A 26,693-nucleotide genomic window follows, 5' to 3' on the forward strand; every position below is an offset into this window, starting at 1 on the left:
CTCACGTTTAAAAATTCTAATAATAATAACAAAATCACGTAATCTGGACTTTTTTAAGGTACAAGATTTATGCAAGATTTTACGTACGATTTTAACTGTTTTTATACTTTTCAATTTTAATACTTTGAAAACTTTTTGTCTAGTATGAATTAAATCCTTTCTGCTAAGAAAGGCGGGTGGATTATTTTTCGGGAGTTATTTCAGGGGATGCAGGCAAGTGCCCCGTAGAATGTAAACATAAAAATATTATAAAAATAGCGTGTCCGAGAGAACAGTGAGAGTGTCCGCAGGTAAGAGAGAGAACGCTGCTGAGTTACCGAATCATTTCTTCTATGATGTGATACATAAAGATATGGTAGCTCAGTAGTGTTGTGTCTCTTTCTTGCAAACACTCTCACTTATGCCTCACTCTATGGATGTATACGGGGTGTACATTCCCTGCGTTTATAGAAAGAGACTGATTTTACTGATATGGTGTCGGATGTGGTTCACAACTTGGACGGCATAAATTTTTATTCAAACAACGACTATGATAATAAAATTTTTTTTTCTGTATCCTTTCCTATCTATTTATTTTCGCGATAAGATTAGTAAGTGCACCTTTTTTCACTTCCACTCTGCTAACGATCTTAATTTCTACAAAAAAAAACGGAACTTACCGATAATAAACCGCGTTTTGTTTTTTCTACCAGTGAGTTCCTACGTTGTGGTTGTTCATCAGAACGTGCTTTTAATACAAATCCACCACGTCCGTCGTCAATACGACGATCGCGACGTTCACTTGCTTGATGATCAGCTGCTGGCGGTGCTCCTCCACCTCCCCCATTAGTATCGTTGACACTACGTAACGAAGTTAATGATGCACGTATCGCTTTATTTGGACGATAATGTGATGCCATACCAAATGGTGCACTGGCACGTACACCAAACCCATGGCGCATGCCTCTCAGCCATTGTCCTTGATATGTACCTAAAGTAACGATCATTAGTTACGGTTTTCTTACAAGAAAAGGTACAATATAAAGTATTTTTTAGTCAAATGAAAAGTGAATTTCGGCTAAAAACTGAAATTTTCGATCGCCATTTTGAATGTTCAGAAACTGCACACTGTATAACTTTTGTATGCTGCTAGTATCTCGTTCTATATTTCGTCTTACCTCCGTCTGCATATGTTTCAGAACCATAGCCATCTTGTAACCCGTTCGCCCATGTACCCTCGTATTTTGCATTTGATGTAGATGATTGCCGTACACCATAACGCCCTTTAAAACCTTGCGTCCATTCACCCCGATACATCCATCGTCCACGAGTTTCAATACCTAAACCATGTCTTTTACCATTTTGCCATTGTCCTTCAAATGCGCTCCCACTGAAACAACAAAATTATCGAAATTTAATAATTTCTTCGTATAAATTTTAAGAAATCGCATAAATTTTGTTTCGTCATTAAAAAAAATAATTCATAAAAAATGCATTGATTTGATTTAAGAAAATCCATCTATAATTGCAATGTCATTAAATCCGTTCTATGGTTATTGCAAGTATTAATGACTGTAAGAGAAAAGTTTTTCTAAGCGATTTTTTTGGATACTAGATGTCAATCATTTTGAGTTTAGTTGCGCTTCCCATTCCCAGCGCTTAATTTTTATCAGAATTTAGCGACATCCTTTTGCTTAGGTTGATCCGAGGCTTTTGCTGGACCGATAAAAAGTTATTCGGAAAAATATTTAAAACTTAGCGAGTAAACATTTCAAGGCTTAATGAATTCAGCCCCTCTACTTTCAACACCCCGATCATGCTTAGTTCGTTTTTTTTAGCCCTGTGGACACTGTCAAACCTAGGTTATGCAGATGACGACTCTTCTTTCAATTGTTTCACCTGGAGTTCCCCGAGAGACAGGAACAGATGCCTTTGAGTCTGCAATAATTGTTAAGTGTCCCAACTTGGAAGAGGATTGTGTATTTTCTATTTTAGCCAATAAGATTGCCGTTACACATCTAACCAAAAATCATGTGCTTGGCTTATCTATAGACTCCCGCTGATATATTTTTATTTATTTCTAGTCTTCACGTAATTTCAAGATATGGTTCTAGTACAGTGTTTTCACCACCACATTCGTCGATCGATTTGTTAAAACATGCTTCGTGGATCCTTCGATTTAAGTACCTCAAACATGTTAGTTATAAAAATTCTAAAATTAAACCTGAGCAGATACTGCTGGATCTTAAGTTGAAAACTAGGTTGATTGGTCATAATTTTAGACATTTCATTGCCATACCTGAGTCACAAATTTAAAAATCTAGAGTCTGTGATAGTATCTATGCTTGGTCGCTTACAACTGAGCCACAGCCTTGGATATTAAAGATATATCTTCTATAAAACTAGTAAAGCCCGCAAAGTTATAATTTTAGTTTATTATTCTTATTTTTATTTTTTTTAAATGTTATTATTTTATTAAATATATATGCATTTAAAAAAAAATTAAATGATGACCATATTAAATTATCAAATAAATACAAGCAAATAATAAATTTTATTGTTATTAAATCGATTTCGACCGTTGATCCCTATGTGATGTGACTAAAAGTCATTGTTACAGTGGTGTAGTACTATGATATTTTTCCCCCGACCCGATATTTTTCTACTTATAACAGTGAAAGGGATGACAGTTTCTTAGATAACTTAAGTCCTTGAATGGATTTCGATATATAAGATACCATTATCTTTGTCACAAAAACCCAAGTGTTCTTAGATAGGTGTAAAAAACAAAACAAAATGGCGGATTTTTTGAATGTAAAACGTTAATAAAAAAATTAACAAAGCCTATTGAGTAGGGTATCAAAATAAAGAAAATTGAAAGGGGATTACAAAAATATATAAGTTAAATGTTTAAATTTAATTATAAATAATTGGTTTTAAAGTTTTAATATAGTATAATAACAAGTTCTTTTAGTGGTGGGACACTAAAAATCTAAAAATAAAATAAATAATTAAAAAAAAATCAAAAACTCGACTGCGTTAAATGAAATCTGAAAAGAAAGAAACAAGTCCAGTAGTATACAACGCGACTTTAATAATCGGGACCCATTATTGGGAAGACGTCTCCGATTATCGAGACTATTGTAATAATTTTTATAGAAAAAAACAGTTTTTTAATAGGCTTTTTCATCATGTAAGAGCAAGCGCAGACTTAGTTTTTTCTTTGTATGTATATGCATATGTATCCTGGCGAATAAATAAATACAAATAACTAAAAGAACAATCGTTCAATCGTTATTTTTGGAAAGTTAACGTCAATGACAATGATCGGAATAGGCTCTAAATGTATTTTGGTATTTATGTAAGGGGTGTCCAGATTGAGTCCCTTTCCAATTTTCTGTATAATGCTCGACTCATTTCTTTCTTAAAGATCTGTGCTACCATTTCGAATAATAAAATAGTACGATATTTTTTTATGGTACCACAGCACCATATCAACTGTCAATAAAAGTTTCAATAAAAGTTGTTTTTAGTTTGTCCTGTAAATTTTATTGCTATTTTTGTTGTTGTTGTTGTTGTTGTTGTGGTTGTTGCTGCTGCTGCTGTTGTTGTTGTTGTTGTTTTAGTTGTTGTTGTTGCTGCTGCTGCTGTTGTGGCTGTGTTTGTGTAGCCAGATTGCTTTCGGTACCAAACCCGGTAGGAATTCCAACATTTCTACCACTAGATGATGCAACCCCATCTGTATTTCCATTACTGACTACATTGAAACCGAATCCTCCTGGCCCAGTAATGATTTTATTACTACCACTACCTACATGTCCACCTGACAAAGCTGACGCATTTGTGTCTCCGGTACTTAGAAAACTTTGTGCAGCTCCTAATGGTCTATTAATTATGGTATTGGAACCACTTCCTACATTTTTACCGGATGAAGCTATTGCACTTGTATTTCCTGTACTCAGTACACTTCTGGCAGTTCCCCTAGGCCCATTAAAAAGGCTGTTACTACCAGTCCCTCGATTTTCACCAGAGGAAGCTATTCCTGTTATATTTCCACTACTAAGTATACTTTCAGCATTTCCTCTTGGCGTATTAAATAGGATATTACTACCACTTCCTTGATTTTTACCAGATGAAGATATTGCAGCTGTATTTCCGGTACTAAGGAAACTATTAGAATTTGCTCTTGGCCGATTTACCAAGTTATTGCTCCCACTTCCTACATTTTCGCCAGAGGATGCTATTGAGCTTGTACTTCCCGTACTCAAGATGGTTCGGGATATTGCAGCTGGCTGATTATATAGGTTGTTACTACCACTACCTTTGTTTCTACCACTTGAAGCTATTGCAGTTGTATTTTCGTTACTAAGGAAACTATTAGCAATTGCTCTTGGCCGATTTACTAAGTTATTGCTACCACTTCCTTTATTTTCACCAGATGATGCTGTTACTATTGTATTTCCGTTGGTAAGTATTTTATTAGCACGTGCTACTGGTGTATTAACAAGATTATTACTTCCACTTCCTTCATTTCTACCAGACGAAGCTATTGCAGTACTATCACCGTTACTTAGCGCAACAATGGGAACTGCTACTGGTCCGTTATAAAAATTGTTGCTTCCACTTCCATTATTTGCACCAGACGAAGCTATTCCAACTTGATTTCCGTTAGCAAGTATCAAATCGGTACCTCCCGCTGGATTATTGATAATGTTGTTACTACCACTTCCTTGATTATCACCAGTCGCAGCAACTCCAGTTACATTTCCGTTACCAGCTATATTTCTGGCAACTCCAAACGGAAAGTTAACAATGTTATTACTACCATCTCCGTCATTTCCACCAGACGTAGCTGTGCCATTAGCATTTCCGTTACCAAGTACATTCAATGGCTCTGCAAATGGTACATTAATAATGTTATTGCTACCATCTCCTTTATTACCACCAGTTGCAGCTGTTCCAGTTGTATTTCCTTTACCAAGTAAAATAAATGGTTGTGCTATTGGTGCATTAACAAGGTTGTTACTACCAGTTCCATTGTTTCCAGAAGTGGTAGCTGTTGCAGTTGTATCTCCGGTACTAATATAATTTGCAGCACATCCTATTGGTACATTAACAGCATTGTTACTGCCACTTCCTATATTTCCACCAGAGGCAGCTGTGGCAGTTGTATCACCATTAGCTAGTATATTTGTAGCACATGCTATTGGTATATTAATTATGCTGTTACCACCACTACCTTGATTCGCTGCAGACGAGGAAATTGCAGTGGTGTCACCATGACTAAGTATATTATTAGAAAAGGCTATTGGTATATCGATAATACTGTTGCTTCCACTTGCGTCATTTGGCTTTGAAGCTGTGCTAGTTGTTATTTGTTGTTGTTCTTGTTGTTGTATCTGTGTAGTGCCATCAGCTGTCGTTACTTGTTGTTCTTGTTGTTGTATCTGTGTAGTGCCATCAGCTGTCGTTACTTGTTGTTCTTGTTGTTGTATCTGTGTAGCGCCATCAGCTGTTGTTACTTGTTGTTGTTTTTGCACTTGTGTGACACTTGTACTAGTAGGGTCTCCATTTGCCCCATTTGGAATTGTTCCAATTGAATCATCATTAACAGCATTTGCATCACCACTACTTAATATATTTATTCCTAGATCTAAGGGTAAGCCTAAAAGAGCATTGCCTCCACTTCCACCCCCATTTCTTCCAGAGCTAGCTACAGCATTTGCATTACCTTTACTAAGTATGTTTAAACCTAGACCTATTGGTATATCGATTAGTTTGTTACCCCCACTTCCATCATTTACATCATTTCCTCCTGAAGCTGTGCTAGTTGTTATTTGTTGTTCTTGTTGTTGTATTTGTGTAGTGCCATCAGCTGTCGTTACTTGTTGTTTTTGTTGTTGTATTTGTGTAGCGCCATCAGCTATTGTTACTTGTTGTTTTGTATTTGTACCAGATGAAGGTGGTATTGTATCTGCACCAGTTGATATCGGTGTTGTGCTTGTACCAGTTTGTGCAGAATTTGTACCTGAAATAGTTACTTGCTGTTGCTGTTGTTGTTGCTGTGTAGTACCATCAGACACTGTTATTTGTTGTTGTGGTTGTGCAAAGCTTACTGTAGTACCACTTTGAGCAGGTATTGTACTTGTACCAGTTGAAATCGGTATCGTATTAATACCAGTTTGAGTAGGTATTGTGCTTGTTACAGTTGAAACCGGTATTGTATCTGTTCCAACTTGAGCATTACCAGTTGAAATCGGTATTGAATTTGTACCAGTTTGAGCAGGTATTATACCTGTACCAGTTGAAACTGGTATTGTACTTATACCACTTTGAGCTGGTATTGTATCTGAACCAGTTGATATCGGTATTGTGCTTGTATCAGTTGAAACCGGTATTGTATTTGTTCCAACTTGAGCAGGTATTATACCTGTACCAGTTGAAACTGGTATTGTACTTAGACCACTTTGAGCAGGTATTGTATCTAAACCAGTTGATATCGGTGTCGTGCTTGTACCAGTTTGCGCAGAATTTGTACCTGTAATAGTTACTTGCTGTTGTTGTTGTTGTAGCTGTGTAGTACCATCAGATGCTGTTACTTGTTGCTGTTGTTGTACCTGTGGAGAGCTTAGTGTAGTGCCTGGACCAGTTACAGCCTGTATTGTATTTGTATCAGTTTGAGCTGGTAGTGAATTTGTACCAGTTGAATCCGGTATTGTACTTATACCATTTTGGGCAGGTATTGTACTTGTACCAGTTGAAGTCGGTATCGTATTTATATTAGTTTGTGCAGGTATTGTGCTTGTACCCGTTGAAACCGGTATTGTATCTATTTCAATTTGAGCAGGTATTTCATCTGTACCAGTTACTTGCTGCTGGATAGTGGTGTCATCATCTAATAATGTTGGATCATCCAGATTTGTTGGGGCTGTTAATGGTAATGTACATGTGCTTTGACCATTAGAACTACCATCAGAATTTGGTCGTACTATATCACTGACTAACAATAATAAGTAACCAAATAAACATGAATCTTTATAGTATTGATTAATACCATTATCATTTGAATTTCCTTGTTGTGGAACAACTGATTGTGATTGTTGTTCAAATTGTTGTTGCAATACTTGAGCAATTTGTTGTTGTTGCTGCTGTTGCTGCTGTGATTGTACATCAGCAACTGGTGCTGAATTATAAGTAGCGTCTACATTATTATTGTTGACGGTTGTAAGATCCTGTGGATTTGCTGATGTAAATATAATTATTAACAAAAAATTATTAAATATTAATATTTTATGTATTAATTGCGACATTTTTTTTTGTTTTTTTTTTTGTTTTATTATTATTATTATTATTTTTTTTTTTTTTTGTTAGTGAAGTCACTATATATATTTTATTTAACTAAAATATATTAATGATTTACAAATTATTTGATGGTTTATTACTAATGAAATGCTATTGAGTACTTTAATATTTATACTAAAATTTCAATCTTTTAAATCTACAATATTTTAAAGATGAGTCGTTTGTTTTCCAATTCCTCGTAATTATTATAGATCAATTAATTATCACAATGCAATTGTTTTTGTAAGATAAATAAATTATTATAATATAGCTGGTTAAGTGTGTATTATAGACAAATAATATGGTTCAATTGTTTATAGAAACTAGCTTATGTTTGAAAAATGAATCGAAAATTAAGTTTTCCCGCAGGTATTTACCATTGATGATGAAAAATTATTATGGAAATATCGTTTCAATAGAAAAAACTTGTCAACAAGCAACATAGGTCAATTAGGTCTTGGATTCGTAGGAACCATCTTGTAAATCGTAAGAGATAGAGCAAAAGTTTAAATATAAAAAATGTTCCCTACACAAAAATAAACAACTTTTGATTGAAACATTATTTGTAAAAATCTTTTTTTATCAGTGAGGGCACAAATTAGGTTACATAAGTTTCCATTTTCTCCAAAACTACAAGATAGAAGGTGGAAAATTTGAAGGTAGCTTCAAATATTGATTTTAATTCCATACCAAACCTATCGAATAATATAATGTAGACGAGCAAATAGAAATTTTTTCGAAATTTCGAGAGTGTGGCCAGAAGGTCACTATTTTATTTGACATAAATGTTTTGTAAATTTCCTAAATTTTCGCTTTTGTAATGGCAATGCAATCACCCACAATTATCGATAAATTCTACAACTGCAATAGACAAAGATTATTTTGAAATGAAAATGATGAATCAATTCTTGATAGTAGAATTGATGATGCTCCTTAATAGCCTACAGAACCATGAAATTAATAGAAATTATAAATTTTACGCATACGCATATTATACAATACCACATTTGTAACATAAACCTATTTATAATAATCCGTCAGTGTTTTTAACATTCTTGAAAAAAAAAAAAAACTACGCGATTATTTTCATATCTACACGGTAAGAAATTTCTTTGTGGACATCACTATGCCAGTATCGGTGTAAACGCCATACTGATATGACCATTGAGGGAATAGTAACATTAGCAATAGTTATGGCGGACGAGTAAATGCAGTATGGGCGTCAGGACCATACTGGTTGGGGATATCACAATACTTTTGATGGATAGCTCAATTCGATACTGCAAGACATAGATACTTATGCTAACATAGATACTGTGCTATCTGTCTCTTAATCATAATCTACGGAGGCCCAATGTTAAATTTGACAAAAAAAAAACTTTTCCTCTTGGTCCCGAGATTATGGTAGAGCGGTTTTGGGGAGCTTAATCTCTTCGTCTAGATTTCTTCAATCATGATATTTTAGCATCGAGTTAAATTTTTTAATTTTTGGGAATTGATTTTTTCGCGTTACTAATAAAAGCTTACTTTATACAAAAAAAATATTTACAATTGATAATTTCATGAAACGACGACTATGATCCCGTTAAAATAGAAAATTTCTGCATAGGTACCAAAAAATGCACTGCGGGTCTTGAAAAATGAATTTTCAAGGCATACATTTCTACATTTCGATTTGTTGTTAGAAGTTTTCTCTCTGTTCGTAATCGCTTGTGAAAAAAGGCCTTGTATTACGATCAATTAGACCATAAATCATTTTCTATGAAAAAAACTACTTTTGTCTATTTGGGCAATGGAAATGTCTTGTGACTTCAGAGAAGATCATGAATAAGGCAAATAATTGTAGTATTTATAATAAACCGTTAAATGGTTATGCATATGCTTCGCGACATCATATTTCGAAAACTAACTGAATTTTCGAAAAATTATTTTCGATTTATTTTGAAAATTTTCAAATATGTTGATTTTTGAATTTAATAGAATTTTTCAAAACACTTAGAAACATAATTAAAATGATCTTTAAAAAATATTAAAAATTATGAACGTGCTTAAATATTTAAATTAAAAAATATAAACAAATTGTTTATAATATTAGTAATTTATTTATATTTTATAATCGTTTTATAAACACGAAAAGGTATATTAAATAATACGGAAGTTTAAGTACAAATATACATATAAATTCATTGTCTTTTTCAAGCAAAAACATCGAATTTTCTATAGCTTTTTTAATGAATTTTTCATTTAGAATTTCATCGAAATGTCGAACTTTTAACGAATATTTGTGAAGGTCAAGTTCGTCAATATGTAGAGTGCTCGAAAATTGTGAACAGTAAAATCTACTTTTCTCATCGATGATTCATTTTAGCGCTTCAATATTGCTTTTATTGTATCAAAAAAAAAAAATTGATACCTCACGCATGAATTTTCTAGAGCAATAGAGCTAAAGTTTTCCTTTTTATGGTAGCAGTCCCGGATCTAAGGTGAGGACAAACCGGGGCACTTGATTCGGAGTACCTCAATGTATGAATGTTACTATGTTTGTTCGGGTGGAATCTTGCAACTTATATTTACTATATTTATTTATTGACTCATAGATAAATTATTTTCTGCTTTTAAATACCATAAAAGCTTGTATTAAAAAAAATTTTTTATTTAAGGCTATGTATGTATATCAAATACGGGGGAAGTGATGGGAAAATCAAGACGCCATTTACTTTAAATTGTCATGCATTGTCATCCAAACTTGAGAGAATGCAAAATTTCAGCTTATTCGGTTGACGATAACGGTTTCAAAATTGAGTTGCTAAATTCCACCCGGACAAACATACCTGCGTTTGAGAAGCATCTAGGGATAGAACTTTATGTCTGTAGTATGACTGAATACAGAATACATTCGTTTAGTAATGCATCTAAAAGAGTAAGGACTACAGATACGATAAACAGATACGATAAGTCAGTAGCACTGATGATTGACAAAAAAATTGTATGCAACAAATCTCCCACTCTCTGGACGCATACAACAGCTTGACCTATCGTATCTGTTTATCGTATCTGTAGTCCTTACTCTTTTAGATGCATTACTAAACGAATGTATTCTGTATTCAGTCATACTACAGACATAAAGTTCTATCCCTAGATGCTTCTCAAACGCACGGTATATACATACATACACATACATTGCAAGTTAAATAAAAGCTTGAAATAAAAAAACAGATTTTAAAACGCCCAGTTGGTTCTTGAACACATCTTAAGTTGATTTATAAACGTATCCTGTGTTGCATCCAAGGATCTACAGATAAATAGATCCGATTTATAAAAAAAATATTCAAATTACTTCAATGAAGTTGATTTTTTGCCAGGAACTTACCCTATTCAAAGAGTTAGTCACCGAAATTAATGAAAAATCAAGTGAAGTCGATAACATCTGTGCAAGCGTTCCTTAATGTTCGCCAAAACATGCGTCTATTTGGCCCACGATCCTAGCCATTCAATAAAAACCTGTCTTTGACACGGGCTTTAATGAGCTAATGAGATGCAACAAGATTAGAGACGAAAAAATTCCGGATCCAAAAGATTATCTCAAACGCCGGAGAGGGAGCGCAATAATCAAGTTTCTGGCATGGTTTAAAACAGCGTGGATCCGGGGCTATTTCGATTATTCTATATCTCTTTTCTATGTTCATAACGCATTATTCACATTTGGACATATATACAGAATGTTCGATTTACATCTAGGCATATAACTATCACGAGTATGAAAGAATACATGCGTTAAGTAATGCATCTAAGTGAGAGGTATTATATTCATGTGTTGACCACCACTCTCTGCAGGCACACAACAGAAGAACTGTCGTATAGCTTAAAAGACATCGAAGCCACGATACAAGTCACTTTTACAATTTCATATAATATCTATAATACCTCTTACTTAGATGCATTGCTTAACGCATGTACTCTGTCATACTCGTGATAGTTATATGCCTAGATGTAAATCGAACTAGTGGTATATCAGATATGTGTGATACAATATATCTCTCTAGAGAATAATTACAATTAGTTGAATTCATAATGATAATTACTACATTGTAGTCGAATGTACGTACACACGCACGTATAATAGTCTTGTTAACAAGTTCAAATTGATGAAATACAGAATTAATGGTCGTAAAAATGCGTGTGGATATCTCATTGGATTCGGAATCATGACTAAAAAATTGTGCCAGAAGCATTTTTCAGCACATAAAAAAATTCAAAAGTTATAAAAGGTAAAAAAAGGTATTTAAAAAATTTAAAATAAAGAAGATTCTTAAATTTCCAATAAAAAATCCCACTTCCGGAAGTCTTTATTATTTATAATTTTAATTTAACGCTGAAAATTACGAAAGCCTGAATGGCTCACTGTAAAATGAGACACTGACGCTACACTAGCTTATTTCTTAAATGTGTACTACCAACAAGTATAAAACTTTTAAAAAAGTCACTAGTTCACTTTCAACAAGTACACTTATGACTTGTGGTATTATGGAAACGAACCTTTTTGAAGATGTCAATCGATGATGACTATCCTTTAATTAGACACTACCGATACTGTTTGGAATTATTAATAATTATATGTACGGATTTAATAATAATATGATGTTTATAATTTGTCTTATGTAGTTAGTTAAAAATTTAAGTATTATTTAAAAAATATCATGTGTAAACTAAAAAAATTTTACGCCAGTTATTTAAAGATTTTTTTTAGTTTATAACGAAATTGAAAATTCCAGAAAATTTTCTCAATAAATAATTATCTAGATGCATTTCCAACAATAAAAAATTTTTAGACGATTAAATGTCATTCAGTCCGCTAGTTGAACGGCGCCGTTTAGTAAAAAGGCAAGACTGTTAATTGAACGCCTAATTAAACTAGTTGGCTGCGACACCTATACCATAGTTTAAAGTGTGATTAATAAGGCTTAAATAGATTTAACTAATAAATTTGATTGCCACTAAAACCTACCTGATAGGGTTAATATTACTGACTCAATATGAATATAATCGATTTTGTAGCGTGATAAAATAAAATAATTTTTTGATGCGTCATCAAAAATTTCAAAAATTACTAAAAAATGAATATAGAACAATTTTATTACGTTTTGACAAAATTTACATAAAATTAAATAACAAACTAAATGCCACAAAAGTACATTACATAACTTTTTTTTCAATGATATTGTTCTTAAGTTTTTTTTTTTTACATACATTATTTCAGAATCAGTGTAAGGATAAAAAAAAATTTTACTAAAGTGTTATTGGATTTGAATACAAAGACAGACTAGACTCTAATTAGCGATATAAATAATAACTATATCTAGTAGCAACGTCCATAGATCCCTATATATAATAGATGTGAATGTAAGCATGTTTGTTTGTTTGTTACGCTTTCACGCTAAAACTAGCGAATGGTTTTTAATGAAACTGTACAGTAATATAGTTGATACAGTGCAACCTTAATATAACGAACCTCAATATAACGAATTCCTCGATTTAACAAATTTTTCGCAATCCCCTTGAATTATCCATAAGAGTCAATATAAAATATACCTCTACATTTCGAATATTTTTTGCGAACAGTCTCTTTATAACGAATTTTCAACTATAATAAAAATTTTAAATACCTCTAAATAACGAAATTCGTCAATTCAAAACCTTTATATAACGTATAAAGTCCCACCAATATATGACAGTTAGTATGCTCCATAGTATGTAATTCATGTCGCGAGAGGTTCCGACACTTTTTTCCTCTTTATAACGAATTTTAGACCAACTTAACCTCAATATTACAAACCTCAGTTTGATGAATTACTTGATATAACGAATATTTACTGGTTCCCTTCAGATTTGTTATATCGAGGTTGCACTGTATATCAGAATAACACATGAACTATAATTTATAAAGATATATTTAAAAAAAATTTAATTTAATTTGACATTTACCATTTTTTAAATTTTTTATTGTAATCTATGATCATCATTTTGAACCATAAATTAAAGAATTGTGTAAAAATTTAAAATAGTAAATGTCAAACAAATCATAGCCAGCTTTTATGATATACTCAATGAATTATGACTATTTTACATTTAACAAAATTGAAAACTGTGTATATTAAGAGAGGGTGACGGCTATAAAACGGTGGTTTTTACTTTTAAGCCCAGTGAAGCGAGCGGAAACCAATCTAGTATATAATATTTAACACTTTAACAGAAATGTTTGCTTACAATCTTATAAACACATACACATATAAAAGAGTACAGCACTTTAAAATGTATTATAAAGTAGGTACCTTTTGCCTTTCCATTCAATGAAAAAATCAGCTGAATTGTTTAAGTATGGTTTACATTTTGTTTACTCGTAGCGTTATTAAAATCGAATAAGACGAAGGTGTAAAAAGTTAAAAAAAAAACGTAGATACATATTATATATATTATTTATTGACAGTTTCATTGATCATCAGAAATGTTTTTTTGATTAGTTTATAATAATTTTTAGTTTATAATAATTAATAACAAATTATTTACATACATACATACGTACATATCTACATAAATACATAAAATAAACATTTAAATAATTAAATTAACTTAATTGATTTCTATTTAACAAGAATATTACATTTTATAAATAATTTGTATTATAGCAGTAAATCACAATAGGTTTCATGAAATTTATAAGTTATTTTACATGACTGAAACATACTTAGATATAGATATGATAGACGCAGAAACGAAGCAAGTTCGAAAAATTTAAACAATAAGTCGAATTTGAGCGTTAGAACATCAGAAAATTTTGTGAGCTAAATTGATTTATAAGTAAATATACTAAATTCACAAGTCGGTTAATAGTGATGAAAATGATTTCCAACTCGGGACTCGAGTGTTTTGGGGTCGTTGAACACGAATATCGCGCCAGAATTGGTCTACGACATCTCTAATGCCCAGAGTAAACGCTATATCGGTCGTCTCTGGGAGTTTTCGGAAAATTCGTTATATAATCGGTCCAAATTTGGATATTTTTAATTTCTTATAAACCAATTTAGGTCAAAAAATTTCTTGACGCTCCAACGAATCGAATGTCGAAAACCGCATTAAAACCTAACTTACTGTTATAATTTTTCGAATTTTGACCGTTTCTAGTGTTTCCTTTCTGTGACTATGAAGAGATCATGTCTATCACAAAGTGAGCCATTTTATATCTTAATTTGCCAGGAATTAAAAAGCCGTATATCTACCATTTACAAACATAGCTATATGTTTGTAAAGTCTTTGTAAAAAAATTAACATAACCTCCGCGAATGTATTTAACCAATTTGGTTGAATCATACAAGCCGATTAAAAACAAGGTTATTTTGTATGGCATTATATTTATGATTGCGATACTTAACTAACGTCATCGTAATTAAACGCATTTACAGTAGCACTTATTGGTACACTTATTAAAGTGTCTCCATCAATACCAAGTAAACTATTGAAGTAAACCACCAAGTAAACTACCATCGCCACTTTCATCACTACTTCCACTTCCGTCACTTGCATCATTTCCACCACCATTTCACGGATTTACTACACCATTTGTCTCACCTTCACTAAGAACACCTACACCAAGACCTATTGGCACGCTTATTAAAGCATCACTCCCCCCATCATTTCCAGAAGGACTACCGCCAGTTCCAACACCATTTTGATTATTTTGTCCAGAATTTGTTGTACCAGTTGTTACTGGTGTTATACCAGTTTGACCAGGATATGTACCACTACCAGTTGTAACTGGTGTTGTACCAGTTTGTGTAGGAGAACCATTAGTTGTTAATTGTTGTTGTTGTTGTTGTTGTTGTTGCTGTTGTTGTTGTTGCTGTTGAGAGCCAGTATTACCAGAAACGTTTCCGCTATCAGGAATGCTTCCAGGTATAATTCCCCCATCATTTCCAGAAGGACTACCACCACTTCCCGGACTACCACCAACATTACCTCCACTACCGCCACCATTTCCCGGATTTACTGCACCTGTTGTAGGACCTTCATTAAGAACACCTACACCAGCACCTATTGGCACGCCTATTAAAGCGTCATTACCACTTCCATCTCCGCTTCCCGAATTTACTACACCTTTTGTTTCATCTTGATTAAGAACACCTACACCAGCACCTATTGGCACGCCTATTAAAGCATCATTATCACTTCCATCTCCGCTTCCCGAATTTACTACACCTTTTGTTTCATCTTGATTAAGAATACCTACACCAGCACCTATTGGCACGCCTATTAAAGCATCATTATCACTTCCATCTCCGCTTCCCGAATTTACTACACCTTTTGTTTCATCTTGATTAAGAACACCTACACCAGCACCTATTGGCACGCTTATTAAAGCATCACTCCCCCCATCATTTCCAGAAGGACTACCACCACTTCCCGAACTACCACCAACATTACCTCCACTACCGCCACCATTTCCCGGATTTACTGCACCTGTTGTAGGACCTTCATTAAGAACACCTACACCAGCACCTATTGGCACGCCTATTAAAGCGTCATTACCACTTCCATCTCCGCTTCCCGAATTTACTACACCTTTTGTTTCATCTTGATTAAGAACACCTACACCAGCACCTATTGGCACGCTTATTAAAGCATCACTCCCCCCATCATTTCCAGAAGAACTACCGCCAGTTCCAACACCATTTTGATTATTTTGTCCAGAATTTGTTGTACCAGTTGTTACTGGTGTTATACCAGTTTGGCCAGGATATGTACCACTACCAGTTGTAACTGGTGTTGTACCAGTTTGTGTAGGAGAACCATTAGTTGTTAATTGTTGTTGTTGTTGTTGTTGTTGTTGCTGTTGGGAGCCAGTATTACCAGAAACGTTTCCGCTATCAGGAATGCTTCCAGGTATTGTTCCTCCGGGCGAATTTCCAATTAGCCCTCCATTCCCAACATTTGTAACACCGTTACCAGAGTTTGTGACACCGTTACCGGTGTTCGTTGAAACTGGTATTGTACCTGTACCACCGTTTGAAACCGGTAATGTACCAGTACCAGTTTGAGTAGGAGGTATACCATAACCATTTTGAATGGGCGTTGTACCCTGCCAAGGGGAAGTATAGGGAACATATATTCCATATCCTCCATCACATCTCACAAATGTAGAAGGAGGTTTTGCTACTGTAGGTACTGTTGTTGGAACTGGTATCGGTACTGTTGTTGTTGGAATTGGTATAGGTACTGCTGTTGTTGGAATTGGTATAGGTACTGCTGTTGTTGGAACTGGTATAGGCACTGCTGTTGTTGGTTGTACAACAGGTGGTAATATTGTAGTAGGACATTCAGTAGTTGTTATTACTACTGGAGTAGCTGTGGTAATAATCACGGGAGTTGGTGGCGGTTGAGTTGTTGCAATTATAATTGGTGGCGTTTGAGTTGTCGCAATTGGTGTTATTGGGACAGATGGTGAACAATCGTCACAAGTCGATGGTACTGAAGGTGTTAACACGGGTGGTGATAGTATTGTTTGCTGTTGTTGTTGTTGTTGTTGCTGTTGCTGTGCTGAGCCATCAGGTGTTACTATTTGTTGTTGTTGCTGTTGTTGCTGCTGCTGTGAAGCGCTATCAGGCGCTACTAATGGTTGCTGTTGTATAGTAGTGTCATCATCCGACAATGTTGGATCATCAAGTACTGTTGGAGCAACTGTTGGTGGAGTACATTGAACATTGTAACCGCCATTCGTACAACCTGATGTTGGTTGTCGTATTATATCACTGAGTAGCAACGCTAAATAACCTAATAAACATGAACTTTTATAATATTGACCAATATTATTATTATTTAAACCTCCTTGTTGTGGTACAACTGATTGTGCTTGTTGTACAACTTGTTGTTGAAATGGTTGTACGACTTGTTGTTGTTGCTGTGGCTGTTGTTGCAATTGCTGCTGAGGTTGTTGAAGTTGCACTTGCTGTTGTTGCTGTTGCAATTGTGGTTGTGCAACTGAAGCCGCGGAATAATATGGTACTGAACTATAAGTAGTAACTACACCATTATTGTTGAGATATGTAAGACCCTGTGGATATGCTGATGTAAATACAATTAATAATAAAAAATTATTTATTATTAATATAATTTGTATTATTTGCGACATTTTTAATATTATTTTTTTTGTTTTATTAATTTTTTTTTTAGTGAAGTCACTATATATATTTTAATTAATTAAAATATATTAATGCATTTACTATTTATTTTATTTGAGGTGGTTTATTACTAATGAAATATAATTTAGAACTCTAATATTTATACTAAAATTGTAATATCTGTTTATTAAATCTATAATAATTTTAACGATGAATCTTTTGTTTTGAACCAATTCGTTGTAATTATTATATAGTAGATCAAATTATATCAATTCATTTGTTACAAGATAATAATAATATGATATTATATAGTTGGTCAAGTGTGTGTTGTAAAGAACTAATATGGTTCAATAGTTTTAACAAATTGTACCAAAGAATATAAAAGTGCCATTTCTTCAAATGCTAGAATATATGTATGTATATGTTAATGTTATTATTTTTATACCATACTTAAAAATATTGATGGTACATATAAAATTTTGATACAGGTCTTCATAAAATCATCTAATTAGTCCATTTCTGGTTTCTATCTGTCCGTCAGTCCGATAACTCAAAAATGAAAAGAAATATCCAGCTGAAACTTATATAGCGTGCTCAAAACGTAAAAAGTGAGGTCAAGTTCGTAATTGGTCAACTGGATCTTGTAAACCGATAAAGATAGAACAAAAGTTCAAATGTAAAAAATGCGTCTTATAAAAAAATAAACAACTTTTGTTTGAAACATTTTTTCCTAAAGATCACTGTTTACCCGTGAGGGTTCAAAATACGTTAGAGCATTATAGTATGTGGCTTTTTAAAAGTGATTATCTTTCTTTACATATATGACGTAAAAAAACAAACGATTCTGTAATCATTACTGTCTATAAATACTGCAAAACATGAACTGCAAAACATGACGCCTCCTGACATCTATTGGTGCATATCGTAGTTAACGAAATGATGTGAGCGAAAGTGATTAAACTGATGATGGTAATGGCCTACAGAACCATGAAAAAAACTAGCATATATACATTTTATAATATATTTAAAATAAATCGTGAATGTTTTATTTTAATTTTTTTTTTTTTTTTAAGAACAAAGTAGATCATATAACTCTACCACACATAATATAAAACAATTAATTGTGATTCCCAAATATCTGGCAGGTATTTAAATAAAAAAACAAAGTTAACAATATGTGTAATAGTAGGTAGATAAATATGTTCATCCTTGTTTTGGCACATAATTCACTCATTAACAATTGATACAAATAACATATATGGTTCCATCACATTTGAATATATTTTTTTGTTGATTCAATTACTTAATTGTTATGACTCATTTCATGTATTCCGATGAAGGATTGTCCAAATATTAACTGAAAATATCTTAGCTAAATTCACAAGAGTTGCTCTCAATAAACACTCACAACCTGTAGTGCACACACTCTCAGCGGGACAAGGCAAGACTTAACAATTATAAGTGCGTATAAGTAGTACTCCATCTAGAATCGCCAAAAACAGCGACCAAATGGATTAAAAGCATAGAGATAATACAATAGACTCGCAAAGTGGCTGCTCAAACAGTTGATCACAGTAGAGAGAAGCTAGATCAGATAAGACAGAGATAGAGATAAAACCAGTATATACAAACATATTAACGTGTAAATGCCCATCAGTTCTGTTACCTCTATGGGTATGTGTTCTAACATAAAGTGCATTTTAACAGCTAGTCGCAGAAACGAAGCAATGAAGTTTGGAAAATTTGAACAGTAAATCGGATGTGATTGCGGTTTTAAATTGATTCATAAGAAATTAAAAATATGCAATTTGCACAAATAATATGCATTTTAAATTAATCGTAAATATACCTACTAAATTCAGAATTCGGTTAATAGTGATGAAAATGATTCCACACTTGTTGCTTAAGGATTTTTGGGGTGGCTGAACACGCATATCGTCAGAATTTGTATCCGAGGTACCTGATGCCCAGAGTACACCGAGTACCAGATACCTGGTGTCCGATTCTGTCACGCTTTTGTGTTCAGCGAACTCAAAAGCCTCCGAATATCGAGTTTGGACCGATTATATAAAGAATTTACCGAAAAATCCAGGAGACGACAGGGATACAGAATTTCAGAATTAAGTTAGACTTAGTCACATTTCATATAAAAAATCAAGCTTTTTATTTAAAATTGCCTTGGTGCTTGTACATTCTTAAGTCTCTCGCAAAAGTCTTTACCCACTTTCTGTTTTCATCACGGGAACGAACACTGATAGATCTTTTCATTTTAAAAATGGATTACCTTTTGTGTCAATGTCAGAAGTTAAAAAAGCTAATGTGATAAAATGAGTAACAACTATATTGTGTCTTTATCCAACTTATTACTGTCTTCCCAAAACAATAATGAATCGTCATTGAGTTCTATGTGTTGTAGACTTTAAAAGTATACTCTTTAGATCATTTTTCGAACTTCTCATTCACGACCAGAATTTTTATATTTAAATTTGAATTTATTTAAAAATTAAGTATTTCAAAACACTTGCAAACATAAAATAAAGCAACCATAAAAATTATGAACGTGCTTAAATATTTATAATAAAAAAATATAAACAATTTATTATTATTTTATAAACATATTATTAACAGTAAAAGAAAAACTAACGTTACGCGGAAGTTTAATGTGAAAATCATAAAGGAAATGTTTTTCAGAGAATAGATATCACAAAAAAATATGATTGAAAATAATCTAATTATGATAAATTTATTATTAGAAACTTAGAAAACGTGATAATAAGTAAATTTAAACAAATTAATTCTGAATATATAAACCTACTTGCAAATAAATTTTATATTAAATAATTGGTTGTCATACATAACCTATAATATAACCTAAAAAAAATTTTGAATAAAACAAAAAAAAATTAAAAAATGTCTTATATAACTTTATCAATATTAATAATTTTATTTAATTTTCACTTAATTACATGTGCTACAATACAACAATCTCAACCATCGGCACAAATAACCAATTCCGTTGGAGATGGCTCATCACAGATTCCACAAAATGGAGTTGGAAGTGGAAATACGAATGTTGGAGGATATTCACAACAGGCATCATTTTATAATAATCCAAAATTTTGTCAATTAGGTATATTAATTAATATTTTAATTGATATTATTCGTAATGGTAACTAATTTGTCAAAATTAATTAAAATTATTGTCATAATTGTAACGTATGGATTGTTAAATTAATAAATTATTGAGTAAATGGAACCGTTCTAAAATAAGTCGTGTTTGAATATAAATTATTTTTTAGAAATTGTGATTTATAGTATGTTTTTTTTTCGAACTGAGTCAGCAAACAAGTGAAAACAAACAATTGACTGAATAAATTGTTGAAATACCATGTATAGGCAGTGTTGATTACTCTGTTAAATTACACATACATACATGTCACACATACATAACTGATATTACCGTATAATACATACTATACAATTTGTGCCCTCGCGGATACATGGTATAAAAAGGATAGATACGAAAGTTTTAACTTTATTTACTTGGTTTCGTTATTTGTATGTGAGTTGAGATGCTATTACGAGTCATCCATACAGGCGAGGATACAGAGGGGAGAGCAGTTGGAGAAATATTTTGAAAGACAAAGATAAAGAGTATAAGATAACGGACGAGGCTCCCATTACTGGCAATGTTAAAAAAGTTACGAGTTTCAACGCCTGTAGTGACTGGGTCCAGTCATAAACACTCCTCACCTTCATAATTGGGTTTAAAAAAAAAACTGTTAGCAGAGCGTAGTTTCGACCTGAGCCTGGATTGTGAGCCTAGCACGTTTCCACTGCGCCACCCTTTTCTGTGCAATAGCATTGCAAATGCAGGAACTGATTCTGTTGAAAATACAGTGCACAAATACCAGATGGCATTCGTGTCTATAAACGCGACATATCCTCTACCTTATAGTCATTGGACCCAGATTTACCGAACAAGCAGACTAGGTAACTGCCTTGGACGGCAATAATTGGAGTGATGACTAAATTTTTTTTATCACTTCAAGTGAAGAATTCTCACTGCACAAACTGAAAAATAGAGTTGGTTTTTGAAAATCTTTAGAAGAATGCAAAATATTAACGTTTAAAACTCCTAATTAGACAAAGAGGAATATACTTTAAAAGTAATGTCATTGTTAAGTATCGCCATAGAGATTAAATATAAAAGTCTGGACTGCAAGAAAGAAACGAGCAACAATCTTTGAATGCTTACAACTTCTTCGTTTTTCAATCAATTTTAATTTAACTTTCGAACTCTTAACAAAATAATTAATACAGAACATTTATTATTCATACATTTCGTTGCAATTAGTATTTTTGACGTAAGTAAAAACAGTTCGTTATTATTATCTGTTCTAAATGGTCTACATTTCTAAACGACCATTAGCATTCGAGTCGAACTTTTTCAATTGGTGGACACCCTGTACATTCGATGTCAAGAATGAATAGCTAAATGTTAATATTTTTGAAAGCAGAGGTTTTTATATAGAATAACTTTTTTTCGTAAACCTTATAATAAAAAAGTTTTCCATATGTAGTCCACTTAAGTAGACACCCTGTATAAGTGATAATTTACTTTTATTCATAGGCAATTTTATTACAGATATGATATACAAATTACATACTGAACAAATTAAATATTATATTTTTAGCCTGTTTTTTCCTAAGCGGTACATTTTTAGAGTGTAAATCTATTATTCGTCATTAGCCAAACCATGAAAATTGAGCAAAGGCATAAGGGGGATCACGCGGTGTGACATAATGTAATAGTGTATATACACTATTGTACATAAAGAACATTGCTTACCAACATGGGACCATCAATATTTCTTTCGATATCAATACGCATAAGCATAAACTTATATTAAATAATTAAATAATTCCACATGAATAGTATTCCGTCTCTGTTAGAATCAATTACAGTTAAGAGATTTAGCTTTTATTGTGGATATATTCCTACCAGATACAAAACTGTTTATATAGGATTTTTATGACGTACACTGTGTCCCACAAGTCTTTAGTCATCATTTTAATGAGTCAACTGAAATACCAATGGTTATGTATAAAATATACGACTTACTTTAGAACATACTAAATAATTTTAATATTTTAAAAATTGTATAAAAAAACTAAAGCGTGAAAATTGAATGCCCTTTAGATCTGGCGTAAGTCTTGTAATCTAATCGTTTTAAGGTGTTTCGATATCAAAATGAAAGTGTTATAAAAAAAACTGAAATTTTGTGTGTCAATTAAGAGTATTTAATATGCCTTCTGTTTTCTCTGTACGATTTACGATAAATTAATTATTAAAAACAGCCCTTTTTACATGGTGGTATATGAAGAAGTCGTAATAAATGTTGATTTTTTAGTAAATAAGTGCTTTTAAAAATGTACCATTTACATAAAAATTTACTTTTATCAATATTCTTCAAGTTTTAAGTTTTAAAATCATACCAAAATTAAGAATTATACATAAAAATGAAAAACTTTTTTTTGGTAAAAACTTTGATAGTTAATTTCTCCTTAATCGTACAGAGAATCGATATGAATTTTTCACAAAAAACATACAAAAGGGTGATAAATTGATCAATACTCGAAGTTGTCTTAGAAATATATTTCCAAAACTGTACAAGGTAATAGTACCAATATAACTTGGAAAATAAATTTTGGAAACTCAGAAATATACCTTAACATAATTTTCAAAAAGCATCAGAACTGGCTCTTTTCAAGACAATGAAATTAAGAATTAAGAAGAAAAAAACTAAATTTAAGTGTGAAGATTTAAGAAAAGAAACTAAATCCAAAGTCATATAAAACAAAAATAAAAAAAGGAAGATAGTAGAGGAATAATGCTGAAAGAAAGATACAGAGGAATTTAGCATCGAATTCATTAAAAGAATGGATAAGTAGTGAAATTTCCAAAAAAACAAGAAAAGAGTCAAACTTAAAGCCATTTAACAAATTGATCCTATGAAATCAACACTGATGCTGCCTCAACAGACCACGTTGGCCCGATTTGGTCAACGTATATTTTGTCTTACCAGGCCATGTTGGTCCCATAGGACCAACATATTTTCTAATAGGTACTGGGCCATTGGTGAATATTTAACTATGAGTTACTGGAGAAACGGACCAACATGGCCTAGAAGCTATTTGCTGCACATACAATTTCTTAAAATTTAGTAAGAAACGTCCCCGATGGGACCAATATATTTTTTATATGGTGGCCCACTAGACCTTAATGTGAAATATGTCTGGCGTTGTGGGGCACATGTTCAAAAATATGTTTGGCAGCGAACGTGTTAAAGATGCATTATAGAAAAACGAGAGAAACAAAAAGAAAGCAAATTTGGCATCAGATTCCTGGAAAGTAATACATCGTTGGGATAATTCTCAAGATCCCAGGAAAATACCTAGACATAAAACCCTTTAAGAATGCACAATAGAAATCCAACATAAAAAAGGAAAATGGAATTTTATGTAAAAATCCGTCGAAGAAAATGGAAGAAAGCTAATCATATACTTTTCAGGGGTGCAATTTTCACGAATTCAAGAAAAATCTCTTACCCAAAGCAACATGAATGTAGAAACAAAAAGAAAAAATAATCATAATAAGAAATTAGTTAGTAAATAATGTTGCCAATAATTCATTTGAGCTTTCACCTTTCACTACTACGTGTAAGCTAGTCTCAAGACTTACGTTTTAGTTTTTAAAATATAAAGAATATGTTTAGAATAAGTTTACATTGTATGTACAATCTATTTGATATTATGTATGTCAATGGTAATAATGATTGATTAATGTGATCTGATATAAAAAAATGAAATATTATATATAACAAGTGAAAACAAACAATTGACTGAGTTAATTGTTGAAATACCATGTATAGACGTTGATGAAGTAATCGTTTGTTTTTTGACGTCACGTTAATAAAAAAATATATCCACTTTTAAATAGCTACACACACACTGATATTCCCATATTAATGCATACCATAAAATTTGCACCTAAAAGCGCCCTCGTGGGTAAACAGTGATGTTTACAAAAAAATGTTTCAAACAAAAGTTGTTTATTTTTTTATAAAGAACATTTTTTGCATTTAAACTTTTGTTCTATCTCTAACGGTTTACAAGATGGGTCCTACGGACCCAAGACCCAATTGACCCATATTGCTCATTTACGAACTTGACCTCAGTTTTTAGGTCCTGAGTACGCTATAAAAATTTCATCTTCATATCTCTTTTCGTTTTTGAGTTATCGTGTCCACAGACGGACGGACGGACGGACGGACGGACGGACGGACGGACGGACGGACGGACGGACGGACGGTCGGACGGACGGACGGTCGGACGGACGGACGGACGGACAACCGGAAATGGACTAATTAGGTGATTCTATGAACACCTATACCAAAATTTTTTTCGTAGCATGAATATTTTTAGGCGTTACAAACTTTGGACTAAACTTAATATACTATGTATATTTCATATATACATGGTATAAAAACTGTTTTAGTAATTACGTTATTACATGTTTGTTTGTTTATATAATTAATAATATTACTAAATTTAATTAATTAAAAATATTCTAATTAATATGGTATAGTTTTTTTTATCATCTTTAATATTAACTATACCATCCGCCTATACATATAAGGCTAGATAGTTCGAAGACGCCTAAAGCGCCCGGCCCCTTAAAAAATAGTGAATATACACTTTTACACAGAAACCAATTAATTCAGATATTACGGAATCTTAAAAAACTTTACAAAAATATTACTTCAAATCATCATGAATTGTAGCTGCAAGATATTTTATGCCTAGCAGCAGTGAGGTCGTTTAGTTAGTTGGGTAGGAGATTGCCACGTGACGGAATGAGTATTTGGGCAGAAAAGTCAAGATGATCTGAAGACCCTTTTACAAAGCATACCCTCAAGTTTCAAATCGTACTTTTCGAATATTCTGTTAATAATTTAGATTCCCTGCCATAATATTTTCAAGATAGTCTAAGTTTGGTGCCGTTGAGTTTTGGTTGGATAATTTTGTTTTGGAATTTGATGAAACTCGGTGGATGGGGTAATTTTGATCCAAAAAGTATAAAAATCAGATTAATTTAATGATTGGGTGCAGAGTTTTTAGTCCGTACCTCAAAAACTATTCGACCAGTCATCAAATGCACCCGATTTTTGTTGTTTTTGGGTCAAAATTACCTTATATACTGAGTTTTATCGAAATTGGAGACATAAAAATTTTTCCATTTTTTGCAATTTTTCCCTTTGAAAAAATCGAGAAAATCGGAAAAAAAAATTTGTTTTGGAATTTGATGAAACTCAGTGAATGGGGTAATTTTGATCCAAAAAGTATAAAAATCAGATTAATTTAATAATTGGACGCAGAGTTTCTGAGTTACCTCAATATTTGGATGGATTTTAGTCCGTACCTCAAAAACTATTAGACCAGTCATCAAATGCACCCGATTTTTGTACTTTTTGGGTCAAATTTACCTTATATACTGAGTTTTATCGAAATTAGAGATAAAAAAATTTTTTCGATTTTTTGCAACTTTTTTTAAGGGGTAAAAAAAAATTTGTTTTGGAATTTGATGAAACTCAGTGAATGGGGTAATTTTGATCCAAAAATTATTAAAATCAGGTTAATTTAATGATTGGATGCAGAGTTTCTGAGATATCGCAATATTTTGATCGATTTTAGTCCGTACCTCAAAAACTATTCGACCAGTCATCAAATGCACCCGATTTTTGTACTTTTTGGGTCAAATTTACCTTATATACTGAGTTTTATCGAAATTAGACATACAAAATTTTTTCGATTTTTTGCAATTTTTTTAAGGGTACCCCTTTGATAAAATCGAGAAAATCGGAAAAAAAATTTTGTTTTGAAATTTGATGAAACTCAGTGGACGGGGTAATTTTGATCCAAAAAGTGTAAAAATTAGGTTAATTTAATGATTTAAATTTAAATAAAATTTTTTAAAAAAACAAAATTTAAATGATGCCGAACAGTGCTTTTTCCCAGGGAGTGGTAACCACTCCAGAGGTTAAAAAAATTTATTTTGAAAAAGACAACAGAAATCGGTAGTGGGGTATATTCTAAATAATAAGCATCTTTTAAGTATATTTAGAAAAATTGTTACTTTCC

General features: G+C 32.5%; 2 protein-coding genes across 7 annotated transcripts in view; both read right to left on the reverse strand.

Annotated features, from left to right (window-relative positions):
* LOC123299281 (junctophilin-1) overlaps positions 1-26,693 on the reverse strand; it is a 43,963-nt gene that overhangs the window by 11,584 nt on the left and 5,686 nt on the right. For both annotated transcript variants that reach the window (XM_044881642.1, XM_044881633.1), the window contains exons 3-4: positions 1,158-1,369; positions 660-970 (exon numbers count right to left, since the gene is read on the reverse strand). In XM_044881642.1, coding sequence (XP_044737577.1) covers positions 660-970; positions 1,158-1,369 — 523 coding nt within the window. The remainder of the gene's footprint in view (positions 1-659; positions 971-1,157; positions 1,370-26,693) is intronic.
* Positions 2,962-17,540, reverse strand: LOC123299253 (uncharacterized transmembrane protein DDB_G0289901-like). Of its 5 annotated transcripts, none has more exons than XM_044881622.1 (3): positions 16,027-17,540; positions 15,177-15,765; positions 2,962-5,835 (listed from the first exon to the last, which is right to left on the reverse strand). In XM_044881622.1, exons 1-3 carry the CDS (start codon positions 17,498-17,500, stop codon positions 3,534-3,536), a joined length of 4,365 nt encoding a protein of 1,454 aa, XP_044737557.1. In that variant the 5' UTR covers positions 17,501-17,540; the 3' UTR covers positions 2,962-3,533. The 5 variants fall into 5 exon arrangements, with proteins under 5 accessions (XP_044737557.1, XP_044737550.1, XP_044737540.1 ...); XM_044881615.1 differs by having other exon boundaries at positions 15,177-15,705; positions 15,967-17,540; XM_044881605.1 differs by having other exon boundaries at positions 15,177-15,393; positions 15,496-17,540.

The sequence above is a fragment of the Chrysoperla carnea genome, chromosome 1 (genome assembly GCF_905475395.1).
Source record: "Chrysoperla carnea chromosome 1, inChrCarn1.1, whole genome shotgun sequence".
Lineage (NCBI taxonomy): Eukaryota > Metazoa > Arthropoda > Insecta > Neuroptera > Chrysopidae > Chrysoperla > Chrysoperla carnea.

Excerpts from the sequence above, each read along its gene's own strand:
- LOC123299253 (XM_044881588.1), bottom strand. The coding sequence starts at position 17,500 with ATGTCGCAAATAATACAAATTATATTAATAATAAATAATTTTTTATTA. Across the intron at positions 5,836-15,176 it reads CAACAACAACAACAACAACA|ACAACAACAAGAACAACAAA; the intron begins ACAATTAACAAC and ends CACTACACAAAT.